Consider the following 12054-nt stretch of genomic DNA (forward strand, 5'->3'; position numbering starts at 1 on the left):
AGAAAATATGTCACGATCTATCTCAAAATCTAGTCTTTTATATTTAATTGAGCTACTGTAAACTGGCTTTTTAACACTTCCGATTAATGACCACTAGGTGGCAGACCTTCGCGGAGTGTGTACGTGTGTGTAGTACATGCTTCTATGCGTGTGACTGGCGTGAGGGACAGGTGCTGTCACGAGACATTTAGTAAAGTGGATGATGCTGACGTGCATACAAAACCCCTTAAACCACTAAATCATCCAAGTGTCTTCCCTCCCATTGAATACAACGAAGCACGAGGCCAAAACCTGGCCAAAAAAGAATCAGCAGCTTTAAACAATACGAGAAAAGGAGCTTGATAATCACCTGCTGTTCTCAGTAGATTTGGGAACTCCTCTGAGAACGTCATCTCTCACATTCAGTGGAAAGAGAAGCTACTTGGTGGGGGAGGAAGTGTTTGTGTGAGGGTGAGCCAATGGGTGCAGCAGTAAGTACTGTGATCCAACATCTAATCATTTATCATCTTTAGCTTTACTTCTGCTCCTTTCCCTGTTCCTGTGACACACTTTGTATCACACACACAACACACTCTCATACTGTATGAATGCAGTACAACGTCAGAAGTTGCACATCCTAACCGTTATGTATTTACACCACGTCAGTTTTTAGAGTGGTCGAAAGTTTATTGGTCAACTACAATAAATGAGAGCTTTGGTTTATAACTTTACAAATTAGGATTTTTAAACAGTAAATAGGATGTACTTTAAAAATAAAACAATATGTATACCCTTGCTCACATCATAGTAACTGCACACAAGGGCTTTTTCATCATTGTGAATACTCTTTGTCATAAGTAAAAGTGCTTTTAACTAATACTACTCAAGTATCACTAGTTTTACTTGAGTTGCATTGCTTTTTGCAAGAATTAATGGAGTATTCTTTTGAAGATTTATTGAATACCCCCCCCCCCCCCCCCCCCATCACAGTGCTATTAATATTCTTAATAGCAAATAGCACTCTTGCTGCACTCCCTGCACGCCACTACATTTGCAGTCTTATGGTATGAATTTGAGTTTTATTACCCTAGCTCTGTGATTTATGTTGTTTATGCATTGTTTATGTTTTCTTTTTATATTCTAGTTTTATGTGCACCCTTTGCTGCAAGACACATTTCTCTAGTGGGTCAATAAAGATAACCTTGAACCTTAAATAAGCCTGAAAGTGTATCGGGGCCACAGCCAATTTATTATATGGATTGTTGTGTATAGTTTACAACACATACAATGTTACAAGATTGGTAGTTTTGTATTTATTTTCTGTAAAACAAATATACGAAACCTTACATTTGCAAAAAACGCTCATTACAGAACAGATCTACACAGGATATATCCATTAATGCAAAAGAACAGGGAGTATGTTCTGCTGCATTGCATGTTCGTACCTTTACATGCCGCATCATATACCTGTTGGGTTGTTTTACATGCTCCCTTGATTTACTGTAGTCTTGCATTGCACTTTCAAAACAAGCTGCAATTAAAACAGCATTGCAGTTGCCTGACCGTAGTGGACCCTGAAGCCTGAGAGAGGCTCAGCTGGACCCACAGGACTCTTATTACACTCACCTTCATTATTAAAACACACTCCAACATACATGATGTGTGTGCTTAAGGTCTTGTTTTCATGAGCTAATGATGTTGGTGTTAATGAATTTTCTGTTCTGAATGTTAATGATGCCAAGCTTAGCACAGCTCTTCCCATGAATGGGGGGGGGGGGGGGTGCAATCAATGGCAGCTGAGCTTAAGCTTCCTGCAAGAAGATTCTGGTGTCACATTTTAAGACACTGTGGGAGCTTTCCATGTATTCTTATGTGCTCTGCATATGTTGCTGATACTGTAACCACACTGCAGGGGGTATCTGCTCCTTACAGGAGTGGGTGTGTGAGACAGACAGTTGTCATCTTCTTGAGTTGGGGGGGGGGAGGTAGTTTCAAAAAAGAGTGCGATGATTTGTTGAGGTTTTAATTTCACCCAGAGGGGATGATGTCACTCCATCTCTGCCACTGACACCCTGAGTGTCCTGAGTGAGGTGGCGGTCTGGAGTCATCTTCCACGCCTCCAGGGGAATGTTTGCACCTCACACCCAGAGATCAGCTCTAAAAGCGGGTTCCTCTCGCTGCTGTGTCTGGGCAGATGGGTCTTCATGCTGGAGGGTTTTTTTTTGGTTCGTTAAGTTGTCATACATCAGCGTTGTGGTAGTGATACTACTGTGCGTGGTGAGTGCTGGAGCTTGAATGGATATTGTCATATTATGCAAACACATTGTGGCCCTAAAAATTTCATCACAAGAAAATTACCAACCGCTGAAAGCTTATGCTTTTCGCGTTTGTACAGATTTGTCATTTTATATTCCGTCTTTCTCTCCTTGGGACGCCTCCTTTATTCTCAAATCTGTGTGTCTGTTGTTGTGGCCGTATCAGTCCATCTCAGTGCTTGTTATATTTAGAGGCACAGCACTATCAGAGCTCACAGCTGGCCGCCTGTGATTCACATCTGACAGATCTACTGCGTTGAAAGCAATCTCCTCTCTTTTTGTCTCCCTCAGTTTTCTGCCTATCTCCAGCCCCTTTTCTATTCACTACACTTCATCTCTCCTTTTTATATTACATTCACCTTCATATTTCAAGCCAGTCTCTGTTCTTTTTGTTTCACTTTCTTCCCTTAATTTATCTTTTATACAATCCTAATTTGTCTCTTTTCATCTTCACAATTTTCTTACCAAAGTAGTTTATATTACAGCCTTTTCCTCTATTTTTTCAGCTCAATTTGAAAAGCTTTATCGCTGTTGTGCGTCATGAAACTCTATCTCTCTTGCAGGTCATCTTGTTTCTTCTCTCCTCCACTCAAATTCCCTTTCAATTTTCTCCACATCTTTATCATCCACAGTGCCCATCAGGTATGCTCCACCTCCTACCAGGCAAGGAGCTTCATCACTTTGAGCAAATCCATTTTGAAACAAACATCTTATGGCACAACTTCTAATTTAGGAAGAGACAAGCAATTAGTTGCTATTACATGCTCGGATGTAAATGCATAGACAACCTAATCTCATTAATCATGAACAATGGGGGCGGTAATAGAGAAGCATGTTTATGCAAATTCCCCCACACAGTAATCTCCTTCTTTCTAAATAGCAAAAACAGCAGTGGTGCCTTTGAAAACAAACCTCCCCCTTATTCCTCACTGCTCTACCGTTTGACTTGCTTTTATTTCCCCCACCTCTCTTCATTTTCTTCTTAATTTATTTTCTCTCTTTCACTTTTCTACCATGTTATTCTCTTTGTCCCACCTTCCTCTTTTTCCAGGTAATGTGAATCTTCAGCGTCTATGGAAAAGTGTTGATTCCATTTTTTATCTGAACAGTTTGATAGCAAATAACTCCAATAATGTAGGCAATGGGACATTTACACCCCCTGCTCTCTGCAGACCCCACTGCTCTCAATGTCTCCAGTCTTATTCTTTCCCCCTTTCATTTGCATTTTTATTGGGTTATTGCTTGCCTCTCTCTCCCCCATTGTGTCTGTTTACATCTATTTCCTCATTTCTCCACCTCTTAACTTTGTCGTTATTGCTGTTTTCCCCCCGTATTTAATGTGCTAGCCCTCAGTCCAGTATGTGATGCAGGACTAAATATAGCCCAGATGACATTATACGATTATGTCTCTGTATCCTCTTTCTGTTCCTTCTGTTTCCTGTGCTTCTTTCTCCTTACATTGTTCAGCCTCTTTTAGTCTCTATATTCCTCTTGAGTTACAGTATGTCCAAGTTTCTGTCAGGGAGGATTAAAACAGAGGTACAGTAAATGTCAACATTATGTGATGCATTACAAGATTGGTCAACTTGATCAATTGATTGACAGTTCTGCTGTCTGGCTGAGGGTATATTGAAGAGTTTAGATTGCTTTCGAAGGAATCAATGAGGTAATAGAAGATTTTTAGAAAACCAATAAGATTTTAGGGTGGTATTGTTTAGCAGTACATTTCTTCACATACTGTACAATTCCCTATGCAAATTCTTAGTCATAATTACATACAATATTATTGAAATGCATCACTATTAATATGCAAAAATACAACAGTAAGAAACATAAAGAAAACAAACAATCAAAATGTTTTCAGAATACTTTGTGTGTTTATGGCTTTTTCATTGAAAGTCTGTCTATGCCTCTCCATTTGGTTAATGTAGCATTTAAAACAAACACTTTGATCTACATGAGCACTTACAACTGTTTTAAAAAAAATATTACAATAAATAAAACATGTAGTTTATTTACCAATGCATACATGGTCCCCAACAATAATACTAATCCAGTAGTATAAATAAATAAATGAGTACTTCTACTTTTGAATATTTAAAGTCTATTTCCATTATATTATTAGCACTCATATACTTAGTGTAATATAATACATATGTTTGTAATTGAAAACTTTTACTTGTAATGGTAATTTTGCATTGAAGTACTAGGTAAAGGCTGTGTCCTGTTCCTGGTTATGCTAATATATATATATATATATATATACATTACAGCATTTTTTTTTAAATCCAGTTTATTTATGAATTGTTATGACATTATTTTGTCATCTTCCCATCATTTTTTATTTTGCTAATACATTTTTTTATGACTATTATGATATAATAAAAAACCCCAATGCCAATTAAACTGAAGTAGGGTGTCTATGTGCTATGAAGGGCTGTGGGAGGGCTTAAAGGCGGTATGTGTGTGTGTGTGTGTGTGTGTGTGTGTGTGTGTGTGTGTGTGTGTGTGTGTGTGTGTGTGTGTGTGTGTGTGTGTGTTTGCCTGGAGAGAGAAACAGAAGCAGCTCAGTATGTTTGTTCTGCATTGTAGGGAGCTCTCCATTGTCACTGGTGCTGAAGGTGGATTACTGCTTCCCCATTTAAAAGTGGTAATACAATTGATAAGCAGGAGGGAAGAGAAGAAGAAGCAAAAAGAAGAGCTCACAAGATTGCCTCGTTACAGCAGAGGCTGCCTGCAGATCGGAAGGAAGTTTCTTGGAAACTTGCATTGTAAGAGCATCTCTAACAGGCGGTAGTTGTTTTCCTTGGACACTGTTTATTTCTTCAAATCAGTTTCTCTTTTTCTCTCTCCCTTTTTTTCTATTTTTACATGCTCACCTCACTATTAGTCCCTAATTTGGATTTTTTCCTAGGTGGGATGGAAAAGGCGGAGAGGGAGGAGCGGGGGAAGGAAAGCATGGGGAGATCACCGTTTCTTTTTTTTTCTTCCTCCAGCTCAGCAGGACGAAAGGCAACATAGTAAGAGGAGCGGCTCTCCTCTGCCTTCCTCCCTCTATTGGATTCATACACTCCACCAGAAGAAGTTGTACTGATTGACACTTTGCCTTGAGAGTGCTGCTTTGGACCTGAACCTCCCCCCCTCCAGCTCAGCCTGCCGTGTCCCAGGTCGCTGTCAGGATGTCGGGTTGTGCCAAGCGTTGCAAACAGGGACTTGTCAAGTTTGCTGTGACCCTGCACAAACTGGTCACTGGGACTCTCATCAAAGGTATGTGAGTGCTTGAATTTGTCTTTATTGGTTTGTATCTATGCATGTGAACATTTGTGTAGACATGCGCAGGTTCTTGTACATGAATTCACACAAGTTGCAAGCAATGAAAGCCGTCCTAAGTGTGTTGTGAACAGTTGTCTAGTAGCTGGCAAGGTTGCACATTTACATCAATGTCCCAAAACTCTTTTCTTTACTCTCCTCTGTGTCTACTCTTGTCGGCAGTTGACCTCGTTCTTTTCAGTATGTTCTCCAGAGAGAGGACCGAAGGAGAAAGAGATGAAGGGAGTAAGCAGCTAATAGAGAGGAGAAATAAAGTTGATATAGGGCAGAGTGTGTGTTTGCCTGTGATGAATGTGAGCAATAAAATTTGTCGGTCTGGCAACAGGGAAGAGGAGCCGTGCACACATGATGCTGAGAGGGGGGAAGGCTTAAACTATGGCGATTCATTAGCTGTTTTTAGGTTTGATGCCTATATGTAAGAGTCCTTTGTTTTTGTGTGTGCAGGCAATATTAGAACGCATATTTTTTAATATATATTTTTAATTGTATGAGCAGTGCAAGCAAATGTACACAAAGATTCAGAAACTGTATACAGCACAGCTGCTGCCTGGAGGCACACACACACACACACACACACACACACACACACACACACACACACACACACACACACACACACACACACACACACACACACACACATGCTTGTATGGACACTTACATTGTGTTGCTTTTTAAGCCAATTGACATTTTGTCTTGAGGGATCGGAAACATCATAGAAGTCGAGCACACACATACAGTAGATGCACATACTCAGCTGCACACTCACACACATGTTTGAGGATGGTTCAAGCATTCAGTCACAGTGGGTAAAATTGCCCTCAAGGACACACACACACACACACACACACACACACACACACACAACATCATAAAGGAGCTCCTGCTGAGGATTGGTTGCGTAACAAATTACTCCTTAGCAGAAAAACTCAAACTCATAAAAAGAAGCAGCAGTAAACATGAACAGTAAGTTTCTTCCGACAACACATATCCTCACACGCACACACACACACACACTCGCACAAACGAATACTTTTTAATTTTAGAGGTTGTTGAGAAGCTCCTCTGTGCCCTCTTGTTCAAGACCGGAAACATCCTATTACATATAGCTGTATTTCTGCTCTTGTAACAAAGTAGCAAATTGTAAACATGCAATATTGATCTTGCGATGTTCTACCACTAAGATTTTTACTGAGTGCTGTGAACCATTTTAAATCACTTTCAGATACTGTCTGCACCACAAACTGGATATGTGTTAAGTGGTTAGTTAAGAGGCTATTTAGAAAACAATAGTCTAATCTAAAGTAATTTTACTTGCTTTCCTGTTTTCCTAATGGCAGATAATGATGTCTAATAGGGTGAGGGTTAAAATATTGAAGGATACATTTTCCAGATAGCTGATAATCTGAAGTCAGATGATACAAATTATGCAATTTCAATGAAAGTGAGGAGAATGTGCAGACCTTTTGAAAGCAGCTATCCTCAACATGCATCAGAGCGCCATCTAGTGATGTGTTGAGGTATATATAAACAATTTTTGTAATACCTAATACCAATTTACATGAGGTAAAAGACAATACATAACTTTGATGACCAGTAAAGTTTAAATGTTTTTATTTTGGTCATGCATCTTATAGTGAGTTAACACAAATTTACAGTCAAGTTTATTGGTTTCAAAAAAAAAATTCTCATTTTTGGGAGAAATCGCATGGAATCAGTGAAGGAAGTTACATAACAAAGAGCTTCAAACCTTGTGTTAGACAATTTTAATTACACTGGTTAAACAGTTTCCTTCTCGAAGAGATCATTTATGTGGTATACAGTTCTATAAAATGTAGAAAATTGTGGGAGACTAAAAAATGATGGTCAAAATTTAAGTAGCAGAGGCAAAACTATTCTGACTTCTTCAACATTTTCCATGATGCAACCTCCTGTCATCTTTACAGAACCCTTAAACCGCCATATCCTTGTCAAAACTCATATATGCTTCATAGTAGTCTTTATGACAATTCAAATATAACTTTTTTGTAAAATGTGTCAAGATCCCCTCTCTTTCCTCTCAATTTTCTTTGAATAAAAACAAAAAGTACTGCTGCTACCTTTGCCACCACAACTCTTCTACAAAAATGTATTATTGAAACAAAACTGATGTGGCACTATACTTAAGAGCTGTAGGCAAAAACACAAAGTCATAGCATGAAGAATCAAGTTCTTTAAAGGCCAAAGTTTCACTCCAAATAGTCGATTATGTTCCTTCCCTTCCCCATGTGTGAATTATTTGGCAAAATTATAGTAATGGCTGCATATTTTAAAGCATCGATTGACCTGTGCATCTGTAATCGGTCCATTCACTAGCAGAGAAACAAAGTGTTTTTTATTCAGCATGATGCCAACTTTAAAGGGCAGATAGGGCCAGTACCTTTTATTGCCAAAGGGCCTGGCTGCCTTTTGTACACTTCACTGTATATTACAGACTCTTTTTTGGATGACCTTTAATAGTCAGCGTTTTTTGCCACTTTAACAGCCACAGTGGTAAATTCTCTGTTCTCTATTCCATGCAGTAAAAGGCAGAGGAAATACAGGTTTAGGCTTCTCAAAGGATCTGTGTAAAGTGAATACCAGAGCAGCATTGACATGTGCTGGTTAATAAAACAATATATGGTGTTATTTAGTCTCCTCAAACATTTGAGAGGAATAAACTATTAGTAAGATAGGAAGAAGAAAATGGGACTATGAACACACATCCTACTGTATTAAACACCCGTCTTATAAAATAGATGTCCAGGATAGAACGCCATTAACTTAACATCTCTCTCTTTTTCTCAGAAATCTGAAGACTTTAAAACAGCAGAAGTCCTGTATCAGGTCAAAAATAAATCTTGGCCTGGATACACTTCACGCTTTCAAAATCAGAGCAGGTCAATAGGATTTCACAGTCATGCAAGACAAGTAACAGGAAGGAGTAGTGAGGAAAGGTGTAGTACACTGTAGCTTAAAAAACCCCATCTTATTTAATAGGCCAGTAGGTTACTAGGTTACACAGTATCCAAGGTAACAATGCAGCTTTAAAGGCCTATCACCAAGGGAACAAGTCAGGCCGGGCTTGTATCCCCTAGATCCCAAATTGCTCATAGGCAATTAAATCATCAGTTAAATGACATGGGAGCTGTCTGTGTTTCTTGGTCGAAGTGTCACGTTAACTCAGCCGTTAGTCCAACACCCATCTTTAAAACAAAACGCACTTTATTTCTATTTCGTTTACTTTCTTTGTTTCACTTCAATCTGCAGTATAAACACTATGTATTAAAGCTTAAAGATATCAGTAAATACTCTTCAAGGGGACATATTAAGCTTGTTTTCAGGCTTTACCTTCTAATTTTAGTTTTTACTAGAACATGTTTACATGCTTTAATGTTCAAAAAACACTTTTCACATGCGGCTGATTATACCTCTAGTTACCTGCTGTTCTCAGCATGTGACATAGGAAGGGAAGCCAAATCTAAATACCTTGTTAAATCATATGTTTTCTCACAGAGGCATTCCACAAAAAACTGGGTTGTCTCATTTCACAGTTTGTGTGTTGGTAGGCCCTCCAGACACCCAAATGTTTGTTCACAAGCACTGAAAATAAGATTTCTTCATGATATTTACCCTTTAAAGGGCAATCACACAGGCAGAATTTGTGATTTGCTTTCCAGACTGGAGTTTCCAGACATCTTTCAAGCTGTGCACACTTCCTCTAGCTGCAGGCTGATTACATCAAATCCCTTTCATGACTTTGGTTTTCTTCTTGGTTTATCTCTGACTGTCTGTCACTTTCTGCTCTGCCTCAGCCCTAAACTTCTGTTCAGCTTCCAATCATCTCTGAAAACCCTGTAAACATCCTGTCAAGCTGTTTTCACCTATGCATGCAGCCTGCCCAGGTGCTTCCCTCCAGCATACAGACCTGAGCTGTCTGGATGCAGAACAGGGTCTATGTGGTGGTCTGGCAAAGGTGTTGGAACCTGAGGATAGCTATTAGCATACACAACCCTCAAAATACTGAAAATACAATACATTTTTTATTTTCTTCAGCCAGAGCAAGGCCTAGAAGCCTCCAGCTACTTGATAGTATTTCAATCTAACTCTTGACCTGCCTTGCATACCATTGTTTGTCTGTTTTAACAACTCACACTACGACATAAAACAAAATATCATTAAAAAAAACAACATTTATTTGTAATCTGAAACAAACCCGCTTTAGAGGAAACTTTACAGAAGAACAAAACTAAACTTTAAACGTGCTGATTCCTCTCAGTCTTTAGTGGTCTTTTGTGGGAATAAGGAACATGCCCTCTAATGTTGCCCTACTTTCTGCTGGTTAGAGCTCATTTCCAAAACAGAAAAATATTTTGTTCATAGCAAATGATGAAACCACTGTCCTAAATTTCAATGTGGGTAATATCTGGGTATCAAATTAACATGCTCAAATGTCAATACTGACCGTTGAACTTCTTTTTTTTACTACGTTTTTCAAATGTTTGTTCAAATCTCCATATTTTATGCCTCTTTTCTTTCCATTTGTGAGTTTCTCAGACTGCTCAGCAGATGGCGTCAGATTCTTCCTCCTTATTTCCCCCCAATACTGTTTTCTCACATTGTCAGGGCAGATCTTAACCAAAGGGAAGTTGAGTCTTAACCAAACGAAGCATTAAATATTCAGCGTGCAAAGTGCCTGGTGAAGAAACAGCTCTTCTTCTGATGGTTGATGTTTGATGTCACTGAGGAAGATTTTCACACTAAAGGTTTACAGCCATTGTCCACAAGGATTCAGATCTGAAGTTTTCATCATAAGAGGTTAATGAAACATTTAGCAGCTCCTCTTTCTTTCATTAGATATTCGCTTCAGGTACTCCTTCTTTGAGTCGGGGGGTTGGTCCGCTTCTGAATTCAGAGACGACAAGGAGTGAAAGTAGGATAGATGAGAAAATGAGAACAGAGAGCAGGGATGAAGTGTACATGTAAGTGCGCATGTGTGTGCGTATGTGCTCTTTGTGTGTGTGAGAGACACACATGTGCTTTGATCTCGATTTTAGTGAGGCGCTCTTCTGTGTGTGTGTGCTCTGCACCTTTGTGTTCTGCTGCTTAGCTCTAAAATGATGTCATATCACTTTTAATGTGCCATAGGGGACCAAGTGCATGTTAAATACAAAATATAATGCATAATAATTCATAGGGAAGAGGCTCCCCTCCCCATCCCCAGCGATGTAATCAATCCCCAAGCTGCATACGATTAACACTTCCATCCCTTTCCTCTGCTGAGGAGGGAGGAAAGGGGCGAAACGGAGGGGGACAGTCAATATAGGTGTTTGTATTCAGTTCACAGAAACCAATTGGGTGTTTTGTAGTAAAGAAAATAAGACTTTGCTGCAGTTAACAGAAATGTAAATTGCATTTCCATTTGCAGTTTTGTAACTTATACCCTGGTGTGTCATGTGCCACATGTCTGCTGCTAGGAATAGTAATGACAGGGCTCGAGTACAGCAGGACCCACTGGCAAGGTGATGCTGCCTGTCTGTAAAAAAAGACATGGCAACAAAAAAACAACCGTAAATATTTCAAGCCATCTGAATAAGAAATGGTTAACAGCTTGGTGTTAACGTGTTTCTTACAGGTTTATGTCCTGTGCAAGTTCACCTGGAACTGTCTAAGTGTTTTTGAAGAGCTTCGAAATTGTGTTATCTCCGTATCAACCAGAGGGAGCAGCTTAGATACGGTTGCAGATTGGAGTTTTTCACCTCCTGACAGGTGACATATAAAGTATGTGGGAGGTGCAGCAGTAAATCTTCTGAGAGATAAAATGTGGGACATAAAAACAGCAGCAGTGGCCTTGAGGAGAGAAATGGAGTGTTGTCCTGGAGAGAAAGCTCAAAACAGTGTCACTCATGCAGTTCCTTAAAAAAAACTGATTATTTCAACTCTGTTAGGACTTAAAACTAGTCAGAAAATTCAACAAACACTTGCCACACAGCAAACCCACATTACTGTATGAAAAAGCTGATGTTATATGTCACCAGAAATAGGATATGGTTTGGGCTTCTTCTCTGAACTAGCACAGTAGTGCTTTAAGCTAATAATAATAAAATATATATAATATATATATATATATATATCAGCATGCTCATAATGATGCATTAAAAATAACACTGGTTTTGTGTTTTTCAATGTAATTTATTGATGATTCCTAAGTGAAACTTTGTGGTTAACAGCGAGTGCTCATATGTTTGCTAACTGTCTTCTGACTGCCGGACTCCCTCTGTGAAACTAAGGGGGGGAGGTGGCCCTGGATCCTGAGTTTCAAGGTTTCAAGGTTTCAGGGTTTTATTGGTCATATGCACAGCATATACAACGTATATGTTGGCAATGAAAATCTTATATCCCATGCTCCTCC

At 39.2% G+C, this 12054-nt stretch overlaps 1 protein-coding gene across 1 annotated transcript in view; it reads left to right on the forward strand.

Moving 5' to 3' along the window:
* Positions 1 to 5458: 5458 nt before the first annotated feature.
* Positions 5459 to 12054, forward strand: part of LOC134860231 (Kv channel-interacting protein 1-like) — a 36958-nt gene continuing 30362 nt past the window's right edge. Inside the window, exon 1 of the mRNA XM_063877116.1 lies at positions 5459 to 5561. Coding sequence (XP_063733186.1) covers positions 5474 to 5561 — 88 coding nt within the window. The 5' untranslated portion in view covers positions 5459 to 5473. The remainder of the gene's footprint in view (positions 5562 to 12054) is intronic.

The sequence above is a fragment of the Eleginops maclovinus genome, chromosome 23, assembly GCF_036324505.1.
Source record: "Eleginops maclovinus isolate JMC-PN-2008 ecotype Puerto Natales chromosome 23, JC_Emac_rtc_rv5, whole genome shotgun sequence".
NCBI lineage: Eukaryota > Metazoa > Chordata > Actinopteri > Perciformes > Eleginopidae > Eleginops > Eleginops maclovinus.